The 26,071-nt window shown below is 30.9% G+C and overlaps 1 protein-coding gene across 1 annotated transcript; it reads left to right on the plus strand.

The window, feature by feature from the left end:
• The first annotated feature begins 1,318 nt into the window (after nt 1-1,318).
• LOC134717941 (ALK tyrosine kinase receptor-like) lies at nt 1,319-23,358 on the plus strand. Its single transcript, XM_063580441.1, has 18 exons — nt 1,319-1,420; nt 5,231-5,390; nt 7,477-7,631; nt 8,197-8,367; nt 9,107-9,213; nt 9,700-9,848; nt 10,581-10,678; nt 12,105-12,224; nt 12,653-12,893; nt 14,169-14,259; nt 15,674-15,738; nt 16,165-16,294; nt 17,338-17,435; nt 18,051-18,143; nt 19,110-19,211; nt 19,557-19,691; nt 20,310-20,400; nt 23,254-23,358. The coding sequence occupies exons 1-18, from the start codon at nt 1,408-1,410 to the stop codon at nt 23,356-23,358; spliced, it is 2,124 nt and encodes a 707-aa protein (XP_063436511.1). The 5' UTR covers nt 1,319-1,407.
• The last annotated feature ends 2,713 nt before the right edge of the window (nt 23,359-26,071 follow it).

The raw sequence follows: 26,071 nt of genomic DNA on the forward strand, positions 1-26,071 counted from the left end.
ATGACTAGTATACTGCTTATATATGAGTTATAAGATGTTGCTATTATGTATTTATTCTATATTTGATCAAAGCATGCAACGTCGAATTGTAGACAATCTTTTTTATGGTAAATGTGACTTCTCTTATGAAGTGTTTTATATTTGTCGTTCGGGGCATTTTATAGCTGTCTATGTGGTATGGGGTTTGCTAATAGATGAATCCCAAATAAGAATTTATAGTTTGTATTTTTTATGGCATTGTCTCTTGTGAAGATCTCTCTCATTGACAATCATACCACATATTCTTTATCATATTACAATAACATTTTTACCTGCATCTAAATACTGCATCAATTAATACAATATTGTACGACAAACTGTCAACATTATCGTGACTTTAAACCATTAAAATTATGCATAATCAGAAAGCAACAAATCATAATGTTTGAACCAATCTAGTAAGAGGTCAACAATTACAAAAGTAACAGAATTAATCAATACCCAACATACCGTGGAATATAATCAACTGTCAATTGCTTTTTAGGTTTGCTGATTGATATCTTATTAAAGAAACGTCACCACTATAAATAGTCAATTTCTTTTATTGGAATTCAGAGATAACCGACAATCATTTAGTAAGATTTAATTTGTAATATTTAGACGTTTTGATGGATTAATATAACATGATAAATTATGATTTGAATTTAGAAATCAATTTTGAAGTCGATTTAGATCGACAACATACAATTAATACTATTTTCTAGTAAACAGTTATATTTTTATCAGATTTTTGTGATACGAGTACAAACATTTAAAATGAAATCATTTTCTATACTTTCGATACTGTATCGTCTAGTTTTTATATCAAGTAGTCAAGTAGGTAATCGGACAGAACGATTCAATGACAATTCCAAACTGTATCTTTCGGATTTAACAACAACCTCTGTTATATCACTACTGCATTTGGATAATGGAAGGACAAAAAATACATTCAAACCGACATTGCTTCAAACACTGAATTATATAACTGATACCGTGCATAAGGTTTCCATGGGAGAAATTAAGGTTCATACTGAAACCGATGGATTGACAATGCAGGAAAATATTAGTAACGGAATTGTTCAAATAGGATGCAGATATGTTGGGTCTATTGAAAAGTTGAAACATACCATGCTCAATATTTCACACTTGAATAAAAATATTCAGGAATGTGACAATATTACGAACCGCCAATGTGATTTAGGTATGCCTGCAACAAATCAGGAAACAGTTATAAAGGTGTGCGGTGAACATTCGAATGGACTGTTTATCGTATGTTTTCGTAACTATCTAAAAAGTTGTGCATTTTCATTTGATATAAATGCAAATATCAATGGATTGTTTTCTTATAAATCAGAAAATACAGCTCTGCAAAGAAAAATAACAGCCATGACACTTGAAGGTAAGTTTAAAACATATTTAATAAAACAACATTAGCAAACAACAAAGACGACTAAAAGAAAAACAACATTAGCAGAAAATATTCTTCAACAAATCATTAACCGTCATTACCTTTTTTTATCATTCAAAGGCTAAGTTAAAATTACTTAAGGAATATATACCCTTGTGTTGATTCAATGCTTAACATGTGGACATTTTATAGAAAATCCAAAGCATTTCCCCTTGTACTTTTATAAGTGTCAACTCGTTACTTGGTACATAAAGAAATTTTGCATGCAGTGCTAGGATTCATTTCCTTAAAACAATTTCATTAATTTAGATATTGGTTAACACAAATATAAATATGAACCAATCGGAGTACAACGTCTAGGGTGCGCGAGAATTAAGTGATCCCGTACGAGGTTTTTGTTTTGGTATTTAGAGGTTGTTTAGATCTTTGTGTAAACAATAAACTCTAGCACATCATAGAAAATCAAGTGAGTAATCTATCCTTATTATTTTATTACAAAAATCTCTGTATTAGTCTGTGGATTTTCTACAAAAATCTTGTTTTATTTTTAACATAAAATAATTTTTTTTCTATTAAATGCAATGAGGCATATTGTTTTGCCTGAAGTTTTCCTTTTGTATATGCTTAACAGTATTATATTAAGTTTGGGGGAAATGAAATGTTGCTTACTCTATCAATATAATAGTCTTACAAACAATGCAATTGTTTGGCTAGTATATTAGTAATACTTTCCATGAAATCAAACACGAAAATTTATCGATAATGTTTATAAATAATACAGTATACTTATAACTACCAATCAGTAATCGTTTTTAATGCTTCACTTACTTTACTTTAATTACATAGAAAAAAAACTAAATAAAACAAATCGATTGCATGTTTTACCTAGCAAAATAGTTATCAAAGGTACCAGGATGATAATTTAGTACGCCAGAACCGCGTTAAGACTAACATCAGACTCATCAGTGACGCTCATATCAAAATATTTATAAAGCCATACAAGTACAAAGTTGAAGAGCATAAACTAAAGATTATCGATTAAAAAAAACGTCCTTGCCATTTCACAAAGTTTTCATTTGTCGACATTCATAAATGCAGTGTCAATAATCATTTTGTTTACATCATCTGTTATATTCACACAAATAATACACAGCTATTTTTGCATTGATACTCTTTCTGTACTTAGAATATGTAATTCTGAAAATTTACCTTAAATATTCAGTACTATTTCTTAACTTTAGAATTATTGCAATATTTAGGTGTTTTTAATATCCAGTACTTGATTTGTACTTTAAATATTGGTACAAAATAATATCAACAATGATCACATTATTCCATGTTTGAACATAACTTTAAGAGATTTGAAATAGAAACCCTTTCAAATGCTGAAAATGTAACGTCCACTCAAAAATCTGTAGTCCTTAACTTTTAAGTACAAAGCAAGTACTGTATATCTTTTGCACGTTAAAGACACCCTTGTAGATTTCGAAAAAGAGTAGGCTAATGCCGCTACAAGGCAGCACTTGCACCCGCAAAGTGGAAAGGGATTAATATAAGTCGCAAAACTTGTTTCCCTATCAACTATAAATAAATATGTTTAAACTAAGTACTGTGAAATACAGGTACCTAAATATTACAATAATTCTTGAGTTACAAATAGAACTGATATTGAAAGTAGATTTCCAGTACTAAAGAATTTTGGTACAGAAATAATACCTTTGCAAAAGTAGCTGTGTAGTGGTCTGATTTATTGTTCTTGTAAAAAACGCGTGTTGCTGTTTAATTTAAAAACACACAAATTACTAGTTATATCAAGATTATTGTATCTGGTGAAATGATTCATGCAAAATGTTTGATGAAAAGAGATAATTCTTTACTTGTTAGACAGTAACAGGTCGATATGAAGAGATTGTGCCGATAATAAATTATTTAAGAAAAATAAAAACACAAACAAAATATTCTAAAAGAGGGACAAAATATACACCAGAGGGAAAGTCAAACTCATACATCGAAAAATAAATGATAAACACCATGGTTTAAAACAAATAAGACCAACAAACAAACAATAGTACACATGATACAACATAGAAAACTAAAGAATAAGCAACACGAACCCCACCAAAAATTAGGGGTGATCTCAGATGCTCCGGAAGGGTAAGCAGATCCTGATTCACATGTGGCACCCGTCGTGTAACTCATGCTATAATATAAGAACTTTGGTAAATATTCTAATTTTGAAGGTCACATTCATTAAAGGGAAGAGGATTATAGTTACGACGTAAGGAACATATCCGATATCATCTATGAAATGGTTATTCCGTAACGGTCTAACTTATTAAATTTCACAATTAATGCGTGACATTTGAATATTTCAACTAGTATAGAAGTTATATTATTCGGTATGGCTAGCGAAAATAAAATTTATAGAACAAGAAGAAGCTGTTATAGTTCAGACCAGATGTCAAACAGCTGCGTTGGTGACAGTGACAAATGTGTGGATGCGATTTCAACATAAAAAGTAAAACACATACCGTAAAATGCTGATTTGCATGTTTTCATAACCTAAGATTAGACTACGTTTTCGTCTGAAACATATATTGAAATTTAAAACAAAATAAAATTGTAAAAACGTTGATGTTATTTTACAAACAGACGGACGGTTTATTTACGTTTAAATGTTGAGCATACTGAAATGTATATATATTCAATTCATCAATTACCAATTAAAGATATGTGATATGGTTTTATTTGTGTATGCTTATTTAATATCGATATTGACATTTCAGAAATAGTTAAAGACAGACAATATTGAACCCTAAAGATTTTCATTAATAAATTTTATGTCACAATACCATATGTTACACCAAAGATAAAAAGAATTTAAATAAATATAATGAGAAGTTTACAGCAATTGTCCATTTATTTTAAAGTACATACGCTATTATTGGTTAATTAAATAACATACGTAAATATGGTTGTTTTATCCACTGCTTGTATCAAAAGAAATCCAACGAAACCTTCATTAGTTCATTATTGTCTATGCCATCATTTAAATAACACATAGCTGGTAGGGACGAGAGAGCAAAGTGTTACCCCGAGAAAACATTGTCAACCGCGGCGAAGGCAAGGTTACATAACAACGTTATGGGTATAATAAAATCAGCAAAAGTGAAGGAAGATGTTTTATGTTTTCATTTTGACAGTCAAATAATAGAATCTGAGACAAAATAGGATTGTCTTTTTAAATTCAATTCATTGTTCTTTAAATTGTTGATTTTGATTGGTCTAGACGAGAGTTTTAATTAAAAAAAAGTGTCACCCGCTTAGCCATGTGATAAAGTAAATTAACATCCTCATATTAGCCAATCAAAATTTGGCAGTTTTACCAAAAGTATAATAATGTTATTTTTTGGTACGTGCAAAGGCTATTCATTTCGGAGTACGGATACGGCTTCCTGGAACTGTCTCTTTTTCAGTTACTCTTATTAAATCAGACGATGAGTAATGATTAGCTGCTAATAGATTTGAAGGTAGCAAAAAAAACAATTTAAACCTTCACTCCGAATGCTTATACTGCATCATATATGTAGGCATACAACAAGAAACGAAACACAAATGATGATTTGACATTCATTTGTTACAGGTTTTTGATTTTTATACTTCGTTAAATGTCCCGACGAAAAGTTAAATGAAACGATAATTGCACTAAATATGAATAGTGATTAACAGAGAATGAAAACATTTAATTACAAAAAAATTTTGCACAATCGATTCTTTTAATTATATGATTCTTCATTGCAGAAAAGCGTTACAAATTGGTCCTGAATATATCATCTCCGTTCTTTTATCGAACATCATCGCAGTGTATGTTGATATTTCAAGTGTATGGAGACTTCGACTATGAAGTGATGATGATTCTGAAAAATGAGACGACAGTTCTTTCAAAAGGATATGATATGAGGTAGTACGAAACACCGATCAGGTCCTAAGTATATGTAGTGAATGATAAATGTGCATGTGCATTATATAGATTAGACCGTTGGTTTTCCCGTTTGAATGGTTTTACACTAGTAATTTTGGGGCCCTTTATAGCTTGTTGTTCGGTGTGGGCCAAGGTTCCGTGTTGAAGGCCGTACTTTAACCTATAATGGTTTACTTTTTAAATTGTTATTTGGATGGAGAGTTGTCTCATTGGCACTCACACCACATCTTCCTATATCTATGTGCATTATAAAACAAACATGTTAAATTAAAAATATAATCATACTTCAATTTTGACAAAAGAGACGATTTTTCATTTCCTATTGTTAATTTTCCCTTTAACGATGTGTATCTGGCTACAAAAAACGGTGATTATATATCCTAACTCTTTTGTTATGCCCGTGTGTGTTCTGATGTCATAGAATTTAACGAACGTAATCAATACATTACTGTAAATTATTGTGTCAGGGCTTACGATGCCATACATCACTTAAAAGTTAACTATTTTGTTTTATAGATACAAATATTTGATAAGTAAGTTTGGCTGTACCTGTTGAAAACTTATTAAAAATGGTATTTTACATCCTAAATTTACGGTAATATTGTACCTATAGAGCGGAAATCACTAGGTGATCCGTTTAAATACATCGAACCTTTAAACAAACTTATAAGTAAGGGTTATCGTACCAATATTGTAATTAGATCTCTGAATATAGTTTACATTGGCACTAATATCGATTTTATTTTTAGCAAATTAAAAAACAACTGAATTGTATTTTCTTTAAAGGCGGGATGTATAAAGACACACCCACGTTAATTTCTGTCTTTTCTGACTGTTCATGACGTTAAAATGCTAAATCCCTAGAATGTGTTGTAGTTGATTTTAGTCTCTGATGCATGATTTTTTATAATTAATTGTTTTGGCTTTAAACTAGCATTCAGTTACTGCGAGTACCCTCAAATCGTACTTTCTTGTTAATTTGACCTGTTGTTACTATTTGTAATACTTTTTTTGCTTTTTTATATTAATATGGATCTTGTTTATATACCAGCTTTGATTTTTTGGAATATCTTCTAATTTTCACTTCTTCGTACTATGAACATCAAAATTATGCCCCTTTAATCTGTACAGAAAGTTTTATCTAGCTCTAATGTGTATAGTTTTATTGTTGATATTCACCCCATATGTATCAAGTGTTAAACTATGTATTTATATTACAGAACTGTCTTGTAATTCCTTATTGGAAGATTTTTTATACCCCAAAGTAGTATACATAAAACAACAATTTATTTTTCATTTACATGTGTGTATTATGAAGCCGTTTTTTTAAAGCGAATATTTTTTAAGAGTTGTTAAATATTTCGCGGTGGTGTCTTGCCATGGCTTTGTTCGGACTTCTTTGTTTGCTTTTTGCCCTTGAAGTTTAGTCCTATATAATGTAATTAACTGTGTGTTTGCATTTGGGTTTCGTAGGTCGAATTCGTTCGTTCATGGTGTGTTAATTTGCGATTTTTGATTGAGTTAAGCCTTCGAATGGATACTTTATCGTGTGTTTTTCTGTGTTGTGATGTTATATTATTGTTTCAGAAATGGGGAGAAGGTTTTGTACCATTCACACGTTTAATCCCGCTGCAAATGGTCACCTGTCCTAAATCGTTTGAATGGTTTTACACTAGCCATTTTAGGGCCATTTAAACCTTGTTGTTCAGTGTTAGCCAAGAATCCGTGTTGAAGGCCGTACATTGACCTATAAGGATTTACTTTTATAAATTGTTATTTAAAAGAAGAGTTGTCTCATACCACATCTTCCTATATCTATATATATAATTTATCAGTTTTCGATTTTTATATAATTGGATATATTTTATATTATCATGTCATTATTTTTGTCAACAACACTTATCACAATTAATTATGACCTTCTACTGAATACAATAACTGTTGAGAAAACCGTTCATATGATGAGAAGTTCAATTCTATTGGTAATTGTAAAGAGAAAACAGCTGTGAAACCTTATTATATTAAGCTCTGTACTATTCTGAGAATAAGCCTTTTGTACTTGTAGGGACAGTGTTATTCAACAAGAAATTGGTTATATGGTTACACGATTCCGGATTTTAGTCAGACTAAAATTAAGTGGTCGTCAAATGAAAACAAATGCACTGAACTTAACGGAAATAAGGATGAGAAATTGTTCTCAGGATCACATAAGCAAATTAGGTAAATGAAAGTGACAATTAAGAAGCACTTCATTATAAAATGTGATGAAGTCATACACTAATTTGACGGTTGACCTTTTTGTATAAATAGGAAATACAAACATGTTTCAGAACATTCATTTATTGAAAAAAGGAATAAATGTTCTGTGCCACTTCACAAAGTGTAAGCCGACTTTTTCCACGAAAACTATTTTTTGGCATTTCTGTCCAACTTTGCGGTGATAAACCATGTCATCGTTGACAAGTTTAAACATTTCTTAATGTCCTGTCGTTTAGAGAAAAAAAATCATAAACCACACAACACAACATATCGATAAATGACACATCCTTTACTGCAAATATCTATAAAAAAATAATAAACAGACTTGAAGGAAAGGTATTTATGATATTTTCACTGCAACTTAATTTTGGTTTTATTCATATCATCTGCCTTTCTATTTATTCAATGAGTCAACACATGTAAAATCGTTTAAGGAAAAAAAACACTAGTTTTGTCAATTGTTTTTTACTTATACCATTAAATACGACTTAAGCATTGTCTTAAACGGACATCATTTAAATATCAGAGAAAGACATAAGTTTGAAATACAGGGAATGTAGCTTTGAAGATGGGATATGTTCATGGATCAATACAACAACCAGTGACGAAAGATGTACATTTAAAGTGGTAAATGGTCTTAATGTGGCTGACACAAGGATAAGAGCATTGGCTGACAACAGTATGAATTCTTTTGTAGGTATGTCGTATTCTTTTGTACCACATTTTATAAAACTTTATTGAAAGAGACATGAAAGATATGCACATTCAAACTCACTGATATCGCCATGACAACAACAGAAAAAAAACCGGCAACAGTACACATAGCAGTTTACAAATAAACTACAACATTACATTAATATAACTCCTAATGTCGTATGATACTTTGATCCACCGATGTGCTCTTTAGTAAACCGTGTGACTGTATAGAATTTCCTTTTCCCGTAATGATTCCATGCGTAAATTATTGATTTTAAATTTTGTAAACACACAGAAAATGTACAATGAACTTTTTGTTTTTTATGTTATCGTTTTTCAGTATAACAACGGAGGGTTTTTCGGGCCAATTTATTTATGTTCAATGCACATAAAATTGTTTAAACTTTGTGCAACATACATTGACTATAAAGTTATTGTAAACGTATGCCAACCTTTTAATAGTCTGAAAAAATCAGTTGGTGTCTTTTCTATGCCATTTTCTTTTTTTTGTACAAAAACTCTTACATACAGTAAAATATCAAATGACGTCTGTAGACGTCTCAAACCTTGAAAAATCATGTACATAACCATTTGTTAGATTTTTCCAGCAATTTTCTTTATGTCCAAAGGGCGAAAATTCATACAAACCGAATAAAACGAACAATGAACATAAGGTAACGTTTAGTAAAAATTGTTTAACTTAGGAATAGCCTGTATCTAACATATTGTATTGTTTTTAGGCCACTTTCTTTATGCTCACGGTAGGAATAACTGTTACAGACTAAGTGCTTCCTTTACATCAATTCTAATGAGTTCTGAAGCAGGTGACAGAAACAGTACTTGCAAAGTAGGTATAAAACATTGTTATCATTTCTCTTCCGTCAGATTTGAAAAATTATTTTACAGATACAAAAATTATCATAATTAGACTACACTCATTCAGAGACAAATGTATGATAAAAATCGACATCTGGTTAATGGTTATAACTACACAGAAACGTTTATTTGACCTGTTTTAAAAATTATACCTGCTTCTATCAAAAAAAAATTCATTTTGAAATTCATAGTTATACATTGTACAGGCAAAATTATCGGGTCCTAGATGACTTTACATATTGATTACTGCACCATGCTTACCATGCAACCCCTAATGCCAATGGAGTTATATATGTCCTCCTTCTAAGTGACTTCATTTGACACAAAGATTTGTATAGCATTCTGACACAATCGATTCACTTTAAAAGGTAACAATTATAAAACAAACATATCTTTTCTTTATCATTGTTCAAATTTGAACAACACATGACCTTAACATATTTTCTTAACCTTTTAGTTACAATTTGCTGTCATTGGAACATTACTATTAAAACTAGCACTGATATCGCCAACATCGGGAGAAACAATGATTTTATGGAACCAAAGCTTGATGTTTAAATATTGGACCATCATATCAGTTCCAATTCCGGTAAAAGTATCGGATGTGTAAGTTGTATAGAATGCGTTAAAAGATTACCCTAATACAAAACTTTAGCGACAACATTTTATAAAATAATTCATAGAGATAATGATGCAAGACAAAATGATATTGAATGAATGGATTCTTTTAATTAATACGGTTAACCTCATCAACAAGATATGTAGATGCGCATATGTTCTTCAATCATTTAATGTGTTATTGAGATATCGACCACCAAGAGTATTATCAACGGAAATGTATTTTTTTTACATTTATTCCAGACGTTTACGAAATTCGGAGACGAATAATTGACATTAATTAGTAAGAATTTTCCTGTAAAAGGTCAATTTATTGCAACAGTTATGCAGTTAAGTTTCACTTTAATGAGAAATTTTACTTGAATACATTCGAAAAAAAATTACTATCACATATTTGTTGTTAAATATATTTCATCGATATATTGGATGCGCTACAAATAGACTGGATGATAAAGACATATTTTTTTCTATGTGTTTTAATATAAACTGTCTTTTATTCATAGGAAATGGTATCGAAATGTGTAAGCAATTATTTCAAATAATTATCTTTCGAATTCTAAGCCAAAAGTATACAATTTTAAATGTTGAAAATATATGCAAAAGATGCATTTAATATCAACATCTGTGTCCATTTCTTATATATGCAGACACTTGGCTCCAATGTAATTTTTTGTTTAGTCAGTGTGTTTTTTCAAAGTAGTACAACTCTTAATTTTTCAGATTTTATCTACAATTTGAGACTGTTAGGTCAACTGATATATTTAAGGACTATATTGCTATCGATGATGTTTCATTTTCGCAAGGATGTACTTTTGTAGGTCAGTACGTTTTTGTTTAGGTCATTTGAATGCACTAAGCTCGAACATGAATTTTGTTCATATCGCAAAGGTGGTAACACTAGTTAATTATTTATTTCTCTTATTTTTGATTTCTATCTCTCAGCCCAGCTTTATTTGAAACAATACATGATTTGGTTTTAAGAGTTGATAATACCAGAATCAAAGAAAGTAACAGGATAAAAAAGCATCATCATTGAAATTTGAGAAACGAAGATCTAAAACTTAATGTCATTGTACGTGTAACATAGCAGCGGGCAGGTCGGACCATTCATACCTACTATTTGATTCTGTCATATATAAGTAAAATATAAACATTTGCAATATTGTAAATGACTTTATTGTTTACGATTAGATGATTTTGTTATTTTGGCAAAATAGAGGCAAAAAATTGTTTGCACGAATAACAACTTGCGATTTAAATTGTTATTTCATTGTTCATAGAAGATGTGGTATGATTGCAAATGAGACCACTCTCTGCAAGAGACCAATTGACACGACAATTAACAGCTTTAGATCACCGTACGGGCTTCAACAATGAGCAAAGTTCTAATAAATGTACAAAAAATTGACGAACAGCAAAATTATGACACATCATCAAACGAAAACCACTGCCTTACAGACGCCTGCCTTTGGGATAGGCACATACATAAAGAATGTGGCGGGATTAACCGTTTTAGTGTGATCCCAACCCCCCCTTTACATAAGACAGTATCGTAACACTACAACATAAAAACAAACTATTGAAATCATTTGAAAAAGGCTATAACATGTTTGAAAGTAGATGCATTCATATCATCAATATTCAAGAGAAAGACATGACTTGTGCAATGCAGATATTCAGAAGTTAAATAATTGTAAATCTATAAAAGTGCATATGTATATAACCATTATATTCAGATAGCTTTTGGTAACAAACTTTTTTTACCAACAAAAACGAGATTAAAAGATCTAATGACAGTGTTGGATTGGTAACCTTTTTGAATAAAGATAAGTAGATGTGGTATAAGTATCAATTAGACAACTACCCATTCAAGTCGCATTTGATTTTTTTTTTATTATAGGTCATAGTACGGTGTTCACCTTCGATTTTGTTTACAGGATCGAAAAGTTTACAAGGATCGTTTCGAAATTTCCGGGCACGGTGAACAACATCGTCGTAAAAATGATGATAAGATATCTCGTTTCAAATACGTTTTCTTCAGGTACAACGAAATTTCAAAACCAAATTTTATATCCATTGAACAATTTAATAAAAGTTTGCATGCCTTATTTCCAAACTTTTAAATAATTAGTATTTGCTGTCCATTTTTCACCAATCGAAAAAAAGAAATTCAAGCAAGCATTTCAAAATTGACAGTAATGAATACAATGCAATTTTTTTTATAATGTATACCATGTATTACAGATTCAGCAAGCATCGATATAGTTGAGGTAAAAGAAAACAATGATGCATTGTCCCTGGAAGTAATTATCCCAGTGATTGTTGGTGTAGCATTTACCACATTGATTTTAATAACAATAACAGGCATGTATTTGATAATGAAATTTTATATTTTGATTTTACGTGGGTTAAAAAAGAAAATGATGATCTTAGAAAGTAGGGATATACCGTCTAAACAAGACACCCTGACACTGTAAGACTGAATGCCAACTTTGTGTCAATGCGTCAAGATTCAAACAATAATATACGAAACTGAACAAAATAGAAAAGTGTATGTGAGCTCTTGACAATTTGCTCTGAAAATTCAATATTTCTGCCAAAAAAGGTTTAACTTACAAAAGACTTTTTATTGAGATAAATTATTATAACACACATGTTTTATACATTTTTATTGAAACCATCATACAATTGTATCGCATAGGATTTGAGTAACTGAACCAATCTTGTGATATAGACATATTATAACACACATGTTTTATACATTGTTATTGAAACCATCATTTATGTTCCAGTTGTTACCAAATGGTATAGGCGGAATTCGTTTATTACAAAAAGTCAGCCTTTACATAAAAGCCCTGTTAAATGGACAGCTCTAGAGAACTCAGAAACAACATTATCTTCCATTTCACTCTCAGCATTTTGCAATATTGAAGAGTTTCTTACAAAGAAGAATCCTAACTATGAGTGGTATAATGGCCGCATTCTCAAAAATAAACTTATTGAAATCCCTCGTGAAAAACTGACAATATCGAAGTAAGTTGAGATATGATTCTTTTTTCAATCACGATCTACACAATATAATATTTAGAGGTTATGCAAGTGTTTTTCTTTCTATTGTAACGTAATTCTTTAATAGATCAGTTTGATCATTACAGCTTCAATCATTCTATTTCTTTCAATTTAAAAAAGAAATGCTTAATACTCCAAATAGGCCATTTTCACACGGAATTTGAAAGTAAATGAACGACGCCATAGCTTAAAAACGAAAACAAAACGATCAACAGACAAAAAAAAAGTACCCAAAATGTAACATTGAAAACTAAAGACTGATCCCCATCACGAATACCATCATTACTTGGGATGACCTCAAGTGCACCGGAATACAAAGCAGATCCTTTAACACATGCTGCATATTTCATGTTACGTTTATTAGTTAAATCCGGTATATTGTATAATTCGTTCAATTTCGATCAAAGTGACTCTACGAGTATTGTATTGTGAACAAGAAATTGAAGGTATAAAATAGTGCACGTTAGAGCAGTGAATCAAACCTCAAACAAGTTAAAAGAAATTAACATTCAACATATTCATTTCAAGTCATGTTCTTCGATACTGAACGACTTTGAAGATGTTATCATGAAAACCTTCTAAACGAAATATTTCAAAGACAAACACTGACAAAAGAAACTGTGTTTTGCAGTCGTGTTGAAGATTTTTTTAATTAAATCTATCATTTGTAAAAATATATTTTAGTCAGTGAGTGAGTCAGTTGAATTTTTTTAAAACAGTGTATAACATGCATAAGATTATGAACTAGATGGTTTTCAAAGTTTGACTGTTCTTAGCATACTTTTTTTAAATTTGTATTTTGTATATATATATATTTAATGATAATTATTTATTTAAGAAAATTTTCGTTCGTTTTTTACGCATTGCATTCAATAAACACTGTTTTTCATTGTGTTTGCTTCATACTCATTTATTTAATTTAATACATCTTCTGAATTATGAATTTTTGTTTATATAATATGACAAGAAAGGATACCAGACCTTTTCTTACCGCATTAATATTTTCATAGTATGCATGATAAAAGGTTTCTTGCTCTAAATCCTGAATTTTGAAAATATTCATATACTAGAAAAACCGAATGATCATATGCAGGTATATGAAGCAAGAATTTATAATGTGATTTCGACTACCAGTATTGTACATTTGCATAAAAAAATTGTATGATTTCAAAGTGATTGTTTTAACATATATTGATATGAATAGTTTACCTCCAGTTTTATATGTTCTTGTTGTAATAGTAAAATAGGAAGTGGTGCCTTTGGTGAAGTGTATAGTGGTATTATGGTACAAGATTTTCCAACGAAGAAATGCAGACATGTTGCTGTTAAGGTAGCATTAGACAAAAACATACCAGTGAATATATAAATTGAGATGTAGCATATGATAAGTTGTTTTGTGAATTTGATGATGACGACAGGTCTTTGATAGTATGATCAATTTTATATATAATATCTTAAGGAATTAAGGCGATTTAGAAGTTTCTAATTTCAATTTTTGAAGGCCAAATCTCTGTTTTTCCATAAACATGTAAAAATGTATTTACAAATCATTATGATTAGAAAGAGTTAGTATTTGAACAATTAGACGACACAGTTATAGCACAACTTTGATATTTAAAAGCACAGATGAAGATCACAATCAACAAGACATATGGCAACACATGACCTGATTTATGCAAAAAAAAAGTGAACAAAAACAATATCATACACTGCAACAACCGACTACCATTTAATTTAATGTAACTTTAGCCACACACATACATAATGTGTATTGGTAACAAAAGTTTATGTGAAATCTGCCAAAACATCCATACACGATGTTATCAATTTCTAATAATTTAGTTACGTTCGGAAACTTGATAGTTGTGTAAAACTTTCATTAAGAGGACAACCAAACAAAAAATAATGACAACAGCATTATACCACTGTTCTAACGTCTTTAATTAAGTCAGCAAAATCAAATACATGTCACAAATTAAAATTAAATCAACGTTTACAGAAAAAAACAAACAACGGTACAACATAATCCCTAACATGCTAATCTGCCAAATCAAAGCTTACTAAACACAATTTTTTTTATTACAACTGCCATAATCCTGACTTCGTACATGACATTTTGAGAAAAAAAATGGTAGATTGAAGCTGGTTCCATGGCTAGCTAAATCCCTCTCTATTTTGGAAATATTAAAAATACCGGTTAAAAGACAACATTGCACGAGACAGAAGTACAGTACTAGTACATATATAAACAACAAAAGTACACAGTAGTACACCGCAGTTCAGAAGTCATCAATCGCTTAGTAGACAACATGACCATGTCAAAAAAACGGGAGACACAAACATCTATAAAAAGAAAGCAACGGAACAACAAAGACACCGAATGCAACAAAACAAACACAAGTGTAACTTACATAGAAACCAACTGTTTGATAACAACTGCAATATTCTAACTTGGTAAACGATATTTCAAGACACTTGGTCGGTCGAACCTGGTTTTGTGACTGGCCAAGCCTCCCGCTTACATGAATATGTTAATGCCCATATAATGAAAATTTAATTTGATGTGATATTTGAAATAAATGACTACAATTTAAGTCTCCAATAATGCGTTAAAAAACATAATATATCATGACTTAATATTTAGATAGCTGCTCCTTAATGACCTAACGAAGGTGCTATTTAATATATAGACTGCATTGAATGTTGAAAGTTAAGAAACTAATTCGTGTTTTCTTATATTTCAGTCAGTATTACAAGGGTCGTCTGAGAAAACTAGAGCCGACTTTTTCCTTGAAGCATTAACGTTAAGGTACATTTTTTTTGTTGGCATCTTTTAAATTTAAACCCTTATGCTTAAAAAAAAAGAGAACAGTAGGGAAAATTATTTCGATACCCGAGTTTAATGCTCTTTTGTACGTTTAAAGTAGACGAATCCTACTTTAAATATTCCAAAATTTATCGAAAAATTGAAAACAAAGTTATAAAGTAGTATTCGATAAACTCAAGCAATAGTTATTGAAAGTAAAATAGCAAATAACTTTTTTTAAACTTTGACTGACAATGTTTTTAGTCATGAAAACAATATTTCGCCAATTTTTTTAATTCTTTAATTAGATAGTGCAAAATTTAACACACATACATATATATCATACTTTTGTATAATTAAAGTAAAAAAAATGTATTTGTTTTGTCTGACAATGTTCATAATCATATGCTATTTTTTGCTTTCTTTCAGCAAATTTTCTCATAAAAATATAGTTGAGTTTTTAGGAGTTTCACTGGAGAAAAACTCCATTTTGTTAATTTTGGAATATATGTCAGGAGGAGATTTGAAAACATACTTGAAACGGTTAAGATCAGATGTGGTAAGTATGCATTGGTTTACAATCAATAAATGTAGTCTTCAAAACTATTACATTATATGATGTTCAATAAAAAAAATGTAACATGTTCTAATTTCGGCTTTTTAAAACTATATAATACAGAACTATGTTGCGTGTAAATTTTAGGTCCTGCCTTATGCATCTATTATTAAACCCTGGTTGTAACTAGATATGTAGCTAAAATTGACAGAATTTCTTTTGGTTATCGACCTTTTGTTACAAAATCATTAAATATGTTGATCTTCTTCTTTTTTTTAAAGTTTTATCTTTCGTAGTATTATTACAAGTTTGTGCAATACAAATATGTCATTTAATGCGTTAAGGTATTTTAATTTGTTATTGTTAGCTTAGTTGTCAAATGTAAATGCTGACATGAAATATGAATGAACTATCGTAAATGTTTTTTTTTAAATCTTTTGCAATACATAGAGTTTTCCTCTACAAAGTATGTTGTTCTCTGCCAGATTTGGCACAACTTACCTTTTATTTTATGGTTTAAACATAAATAGGTATTAATAATTCAAAATATCAAAGGATTAATTCAAAACAAAATGTTTAGCATGTATTTTCTTCACTGAACACTTATAAACCTGAAAGTCCAAATTAACGACCATTAGGATTGTGTTGAAAAAAAGAGGGACGAAAGATACCAAAGGGACAGTCAAACTCATAAACCCCACATAAACTGACAACGCCATGGCTAAAAATGAAAAAAAAACAGACAAACAATGGTACACATGACACAACATAGAAAAAATAAAGAATAAACCCCAAAAACCCCACCAAAAACTAGGGGTGATCTCAGGTGCTCCGAACATTTGAAGATTTAAGAACATGAAATAACTAATTAAACCTATCGGAATATGGATCTTGAATGCTCTTCAAACCTTGTTTGACCTTTTAACTCTTTGTGACACATTACTTTTAAGTCTTTTGAAGTTGAACTGCGAGTCTGGCGTACAGAACTATAGGTCTGGCATCGTTAATTCGTTTTGACTTATACCTCTCTTTTGTGATAATTACAGAATAACGAGTCAGACTTAAAAGCAGTTGATATGTTGAATATGTGTATTGATGTTGCAAATGCATGTACATATCTAGAACAAATACAGTTTGTACACAGGTATGATTGTGTGTTTTTTTTTAGGGGGGGAATAAACCATTTGGACTCGTTTTAAATAATTTGAAACAACTTTCTACTTTCTAAGAGATACTTTCTCTCAATTGATGCATTAAACCAAATATATTCAAATTGGAATATGTTTAATTGCTGCTGAAATGATAAATATTTGTCCAAGTTTGAAATAAAAAAAACATTTCAAAATACAAAGTAACATTCTCTCTGTAAACTGAAATTGTAAAACGACAATCAACAAGACAAAATGCTTTCATCATCATGCACACACATTGATCTTTTATTTTTGTTATTCAGTAAAACCGCCAACAATTCTCAACCAAATGAATTTAATTTATCGACTATAGGTTATTGTATGGCAACAAACTGCCTGATTTATGCACAAAATAATGAACATAAACAATATGATACACTGCAACAAACGATTACTAATTAATTTCATGCAACAAACTTTGGCCACACATATATTGAATCTGAATTGGTTAAAAAAAAAATCAAATCAACCATCCATACCTGATTTCGTCAATATGTAATGTAGTAATGTTCTGAAGCATGATAAGTTTTGTACAACATTCAATAAGAGGGCAACCAAATCTTTTTCAGGGACATAGCAGCACGTAACTGTTTATTAACGTCGAAACAGACGGATATGCTTGTTAAAATAGCAGATTTTGGATTAGCAAGAGATATTATTGGGTATATATTTTTTTTTATTTATATATGATACAGTGATACTTCAGTTATTGAAAATTACTTACAGTAACACAAACAACACATTTCTTTAAATGCAGAACGAAATGCATCTTATCTCAAATCACTACAATCTACTCTTTAATATATCACTGAAATATCGGTTGATACAAAGATATATTCTTGTTACATAAATTAATAACAAATAACTTGATACAACATCAAAATAACAACCATTTGAATTATCTTCCCTTCACGTTGTTTTAAAGACAAATCATTGTAATATTCACCTTCTTTAATGCTGTTTGCTTCTTTAACAAAGATATCTGGTGTTATGCTGCCAACAATGCTTTTTGAAATGGCCACAGAAAACATATTACAATGTAAAAAGTGAATATAGTATAGATATTGTATACCTGTACCAACCACAGACACCAATATAATAAATAAAACCTCACAATTTGCCGTTTCAGAATCTAATGCATTCTTGGTAATTTATTGAAAAGCGTTCCAAAACGATGTAAATGGTTAAAAACGTTATAAACAATTGGAATTAAACCAATCACGTAACGTTATTTTCATTTTGGTGTACGCACAATGAGATTACTCATAGTTCTCTAGGATTGGAAAGGCAAATTGCAACTAATTTAGATGTTTTAGTCACGTAAAAGAACTAACTTGGCATAACAAAAAGCCGTGTACTCGTGACTGATATCGATTACGTGACGTCATATCACTTAGTGGTTTTTGATAAAGCCTTTGAAACAGTGTATGATATACATATCCTCATTATTGGCAGAAACAGAATGGTTTATATTACACATACACTGCATCTGCATGAACTTTTAAGTATATTATAAACATGCTATTACCTTTGAATTATTGGCGTTTTTAAAAAAGTATTTTATATATGTTCAAGACGAGGAATAAAACCGAAATTAAGAAATATATACAATTTTCTATCGGTTTAAGTTCCAACTACTACAGAAAGACTGGTTCTGCAATGTTACCAGTTAGATGGATGTCACCAGAATCGTTTTCAGAAGGAATGTTTTCAAGTAAATCTGATGTTTGGTAAGAACATACGAAACAATATTTTATAATTTAAAACCTGAAATATATTGGTTAAACTCAAAATCGATTTATGTTTCTGTTGAGTAAATTAAAAAAAAAAGTTGTATATGTGAGCTTTGTGAAATCAGAGAACAATCTTATGATAAGATTTAGTCCAAATACACACACTACTTATATGTTTTTATTTCGTCTCTATCGGACTTAGATTTGAAGATTTAAATGAATATAATTTTTGACATTCATGTACATGGTATTTGTCATATAAACCATAGCACTTTTTTAATAAAAAAAACACTTGTTTTTTGCACTGACTATTATTTTCACGATTACATATATATATTACAGGTCTTTCGGTGTCTTGATGTGGGAAATATTTTCTTATGCACAGACACCTTATGGAACAGACAACAACACAACTGTTGTTACCTTGATATTAAAAGGTCAGCGATTACAACAACCGTCCGCCTGTAAACCAACCATGTACGTAAACATACCTTTAATAAATTTCAAGGTCGATATAATTTGATGCAAAGCCGTATATAAACCCTTATGACTAAGATAATTGTTTGAATGAGTTCAAAATATCTTTATGTTAAAACATGTATAAAAAACAACGTGTCCTGTTCGACATAAGTATGTGCCAATTAATCACGAATCGGTTCAGACACATTTTGACTGTCCCTCTATTATCTTTCGTCCCTCCTTTTTAATCAGACACTTGCTATGTATTATTCAATGCAAGAAAGTTTTTTCTTCTTATTGGTCTCAAACACTACGTGCTACAAACGTGATGTTTATATAAATACAATTTCACAAATTAGAGATGTGGTACATGACTGATTGTCAATGAGAAAAATCTCAAACAAAGTTCGAATGTAGTGGATCTTAACAATTATAGACAATCGTATGTCATTCGACAATGTGAAAAAAACACATACCCTAAAGTTTGCTCCAAAAGTCCATGTACAAAGCTTATACAAAATTTAAATAACAAGCGGCCGAAATTTTAACAAAAACATTGATGAAAATTAAGATGACCGACATGCTCCAAAGACAATCATTGAGGCTCTTATATTTATATTATACCCTCTTTTCTAGTTACGATATTATGTGTTCATGTTGGAAAACAGATCCAGTTGAGCGTCCGTCATTTCAAGATTTGTTGTTACATTTGGAGACGTTAAAACAGGTAGGCAATTTAGTTAATAGTCATTTCGTACCTATCCCATTGAGATTAAAGAAATAACAAATATATAAATAGTCCATAGTAGGGTATTGCATGGCAAACAGATAAGTAGTCAATGATATACAAAATGATATACAGAGAAATAGTTCATGAGATACGAAATGGTATACATATAGACATTCCATGAGGAATGAATTAACACACATCATGTACATTAAGATATTAATTTAATAAAGATATGCTTATGGTAGGAAATGGTCATAGTAAAGAATGGTTTTGTAAGGGTACAACTTGTTTTTGGCAAAGGTTCGACAGGTACAACTTGTTTTTGGCAAAGGTTCGACAGGTACAAAAATTCTATGAATTTGTAGTATAATTCATTTTGAAGACTGTTATAAAAAGTATGTACGGCTTGTTAAAAATACAGTTTTATATTCCAAACTTTATCATGTTTATTCAGGAATTCGTCCAATTAAATGATGGATCAAACCAAGTTTCATAGCGTGCTACAACTCCCACATGTTGAAAGCTGTTTTTAGTCCCATTATAATTGACATAATTGTGTGAGCAATCTTAACAGATCAGATATAGTAACGTGAACATAGTGGGTATGTCACAGTCAAACTGTATAAATAGCTATCACAGACTGCAACAGAACTAACTAAAAAATAACAAACGCATTTCGCTCTTACAATAACATGTCTAATAAGACAACTGATCCTTGAAATCAGCGATTTTACAGCCTTCAGTAAAATGATATGGAGTAAAGACATAGAATAATTTTAGTTCTAGGTTTTACAATGTACGCCTGAATTTTGTTTTCAATACTTTTTAACAGGGAGAAAACACGATTGTAATCATATAACATAAACAATGTTTTGAAACTGACGACTTTTAAACTAATATGTAAAATATCAACAGTACAAATGATTAGTTATAACATTGGTATGAATATGTATATTGATTGGTTATGTCGGTGTAAAACATGGTTGTAAAACGTTCCTAGTCCTCTTTTAACAGTAAGTGTTTGAATCAATTTGATTTAAGGAGAGCCGTGGTGTAGTGGTTAACGCATAGGACTACTAACACAAAGGTTCCTGGTTCGATCCACGGTTCGAGGAGAAAATTTCAGGGACTGAATTTTCGGCTCTCCCATGACACCATTTGCGAGTTTGTTCTTGAGAATCGATGATAATCCTTTGGACGATAAATGGCTGACCCGTGTAACGGGAGAGACATATCTCTTGCACTTAAAAGACACCCTTGTAGATTTCGAAAAAGAACTGGTCAATGCAGCTTCAAGACAGTTCTCGCCCCCGCAAATTGGAAAAGGAATTAATATAAGTTGCAATAAGTAGTTACCAAATCCACTATCAATAAATATGTTTAAAATATTTTGAGGATTCAACTAGTACAAATGTACATGTAAGCTTAATCATTGTATCAACTTTGTTTATCATTTAAGGCGCTGTACGCCTCTAGTGGAAATCGGGATAAAAAACGTGCGTCGTAAGTTACGCAAGTTATCCCCCTTACTCCAAGAACGGGAAATAGGCACATGAAAGCGAAATCCGATGAGAAATCATCATTTTATTGACTTTGTGCTGTCTAGCTTGAACCCAAACAAGTTTTCCTGTGTTACCTCAAAATATCAAAGAAATTATCAGACTCCAATTATAATTTTATTATTGCGGCTCTATTATGTGTTAGTCTGCAACTGTTTTTGTTTTAGCCTCATGCAGGAGCGGCCGGGTACATAATATCGACATGCATTTATCTCAGAATAAGTAAAACATCTATCTCATCCGAGAAAAGATGGTGTTAAAGACTATACAGTAACTTTCTTTCACTTGCAGTATATTTTTTTGCCAGTTTGTTTTATTTTGGCACCTGCTATATTCTTCAACATTACATTGTTCAGATTGTATTATTATCAACCATGTCAACCGATTATGCTTTTATCTTTTTAGCTTTTTCAATACTAAGAAAAATGTGTAAACCGCACTCACGATTTGTATGAAAATACTGTACGGTACAATGGCTAAAAAGGCGTTATAGAGTAGAATGTGTGGTGACGTTACAGGAGACATCCAAAACGTTGCCGAGTATTTGATAATTTTCTGCTAAAAATCAAACTTCAAGAGAATGTAGAGCTTGAAAAACCAGCACGGTCGCTAAGGACTTTCTTTGCACCAATGGTTTCGTCGTTTATTTTTCAATCGAATTTCGAATTTAAAAAAAAATCTGTTGACCAACGAATTAAAACCATTATAAAGTGAAAATATCTGCCGTTTTTTATGATTTTCCCTAATATGCTTTGTATTTCTGGCGTATCATGCTGTTAGTTTCCACAGCTTGTATCTGGAAAACGAAATCGGTTATCCCCTTTTTTGTTTTATATTCTGATGTATTTTTACAAGCAGAATCCACATGTAAAATTAATAAATAATCTGTTGAGTAGTTATATTACCTACACTTCGCCTTAATCATATCTTTTATTTATAGAGTGTCCAAGGTACATTTACTCTTTAACAAGAAGAAAGTAACACAAACTTTCAGCACGAGCCAAGTTCTTTGCGTTTCATTAACATGATAACAAAAAATTAACACACACATAGACCTATAAACAAATAATTAGATACATCGATCATCCTGACTTAATCCATTATTCCATTAAATTTTGGTCACAATGTTCGTCGCTCAAAAATTGTCGACGCCCATAATAAAATAAACAATGATTATAAGGAAATGCCTTTGACTGTTTCCATCCGGAAATGCACATTAGCTTGTTTAATAAATATGGCTTGATTAATTTAAAGCAAAAAACTTGATATATAAATCGTTTTCTAATTGTAGATACATCAGAGTGAAATCCACAAGACTCCTAAAATATATGTCCGACAAAAGAAGTACAATACATATACCAAAGATGAGTTTGAAGGATCCCCTTTGACATCATGAATTTCAAACTGACCGATTTATTTTAAAAGGAATTAGACAAATACACTTACCAAATAATGCATGTTGAACTGGAATTTATTAAATTTATATTTCATATTCGCTGGCGTTTGTTCTGATGCTTGTCTATCATTGAACATAGGTTGAATTGTTTGGTTTTTTTACTACTCCATAAAACAACAGTTAGATTGCACCACTAGCACGTTACTTAAGTCATAAAATTCAGCAAGGTTGGCTGTCTGTTCTTTATAAAGAACGGTTGGTGGTTCATTTTTGGTTGCAAATTATTTTTTGTATATTTTGATACATTGACATATATTGTTCGATTGTTAATACTCATTTGCATATAGCTCATGCAAGTTAGATGAGCAGCAATAACAAATTGGTGCAAGAGGTAGGTATTGTTATAATGCCAAACCGAGATTATCGGCGAGTCCGTCAAGGATTTTTTTTAAGATTGGTAAATCGTGAAAAGAGAACAATACAGTTTAATTACACAGAGGCTTCGAAAAACTGCCTAATTCTGACCCCAAAAGACTGCGTATTAGTATATCTTAAAAGTTAAATCAAGCCCTTAGTGCAAATATGTGAATATTTGAACTGTTTTGGCTATATTTGTGTATATTTATTGTGTCTAGGTTTTTTGAGAAAAAAAACGGTTTTCCGAAGGTTTCACTACCAATGATTGGCGATAGGCGGCAAAACAGGTTATATGCAATATTAATATTTTTCAGGTAAAATTCGAAATGTTCACTTTAATCGTTCAAGAGTTGTGTTGGAGATATTGGAATAAGACACGTTATGTCCTATCTGTCCGATAACGTGTAAACCGCTCAACAAATGATTTCAAAGTTTTGTGATAATGATCCTTGAATAATTAGAACATGACACTTTGTATTGTTTCTTTGTGATAATTTGTGTACAATTTCTTTCTTGCCGTTCTGAATTTATGGTACTTGATATATTTAATGTGACAGGTCATACAAACACTATAACTGCCTTGCTGATATGTAAAACCAGGGTTGCCTGTCAATATGACATCTCATTGATTTTTTTTCAAGCTTCAATCAAAGACATATATTTTTTAAATATAATGTTTTTTTTTGTAATTCCTTTTTTAAATTCTTTTGCGTAATTATGTCTGTCTTAGAGTAATAACGAGTGCATGTTTGTTATAAGGTAATCACGAGTGTATGTCTTTTATAGAGTTATCACGAGTGTATATTATTCATAGAGTAATTACAAACGTATGTCCTACAGAGAGTAATCACCAATAACCAGTCCTTTTCTATTTTGTCTTGGTTCTCTTCTTAAGTGTTTATTCAGAACATTTTTTGAGCGTTAGCTTTTGAATGACATAAAAACAGTTAATTCTTATTCTAGTCAAATTAAATTTAAGCTGTACAAATTTTGGTTGAGATAAAAGAATGAGTATTGTCTTTTTTATTATAACACTACAAATATAAATGACAAATGCGTATCAATAAATTGCATTGAGTAACAATTGTACATACACACCTGGAAAAAAGTATTGCAACACCAAATTAAAATTCAAATTAAAAAAATACTTTTAATTTTTTTGTTAAATAATTTGTTGAAATAGAACTGGTTAAACATTATTTAAATATCACATGAGTTTAATCAATTAATATCGACTCTACCAGTTCTTAACTGCACATGCAGCTACTGTACTCGTAAACACTAAAACAGATGTTTTAATCCTCATTGTTTTCAACATTTAAAATAACCAAGTTTATAAATTTATGTTATTGACACCTTGCAATTGGTCATCCACAACTCATAACTGCAGCAAGATGGCAGATATCCAGCATGAGGGAAGCAGGTATGTCGCTGTGATAATTGCACGTATTGTTGGTCATCTCCATTCCACTATAAGTCGTTTTGAGAATAAAAATCAGGCAAGAAACGATGTTTAAGACCTTCCGAGGTCAAGAAGACCCCCTATACCATCTGCTAGGGAAAATTAAGCATAATGAAGGTTGGGCAGAGGGAAACCCATTGCAAACAATACAATCCTAAAAAGAGAATAATGACCATACAGGAACCTTTAAACAAGAACTGTTCAAGATCGGCTCATCGCACCGGGTTATCGTGCGATAATACCATTTCGAGGACCTTTGTTTACGAACAGACACACAGATGCCCGTATCCAGTGTAGTGCAGAGCTTGCCAAAGTTGGAAATTAACGTCGTGGAGGAAGGTCCATTGTTCCAATGGAATTCGGTTTATCTTCCTTGGCCCTATCGTAACTCGAATTTGAACCATATCGAGCATATATAGGACACTATTGGGTGTAAAGTGCACGAAAGGACACCCCAGTTTGAACAGGTCATGAAATTAACACTACCCCTCGTCAAGATTGGTTGCTGCTATCTAAGCAACAAATTAGTCGACTTATGGCAGGAATCAGAAGACGTTAAGATTATGTTATCCGTTTGAATGGATGCTGCGCACAAAGTACTAATTCTTTGGCGTATAACGATCAACCATGGTATGAACAATCATCTAAAGATTAATTTTGAAATGTCTGACATTGTAAAGTTCGTCTACAGTAAAACTTGTAAAATGTATTTTTTTGTACAAAAAACACTTCATTTTGTTATAAAACTTTTGGTTCGATAAAACCTTTTTTTTCATACATTTTTGTTCGTTTAAAGCCAATGTTATCATTAACTACGTTTCAATACTATTTTAC

The sequence above is a fragment of the Mytilus trossulus genome, chromosome 5, assembly GCF_036588685.1.
Source record: "Mytilus trossulus isolate FHL-02 chromosome 5, PNRI_Mtr1.1.1.hap1, whole genome shotgun sequence".
In the NCBI taxonomy this organism is placed as follows: Eukaryota; Metazoa; Mollusca; class Bivalvia; order Mytilida; family Mytilidae; genus Mytilus; species Mytilus trossulus.

Coding starts and splice junctions, on each gene's coding strand:
- LOC134717941 (XM_063580441.1), top strand. Junction 12,894..14,168: donor GAAAAACTGACAATATCGAA/GTAAGTTGAGAT, acceptor TTGTTGTAATAG/TAAAATAGGAAGTGGTGCCT. Junction 15,739..16,164: donor CTTGAAGCATTAACGTTAAG/GTACATTTTTTT, acceptor GCTTTCTTTCAG/CAAATTTTCTCATAAAAATA.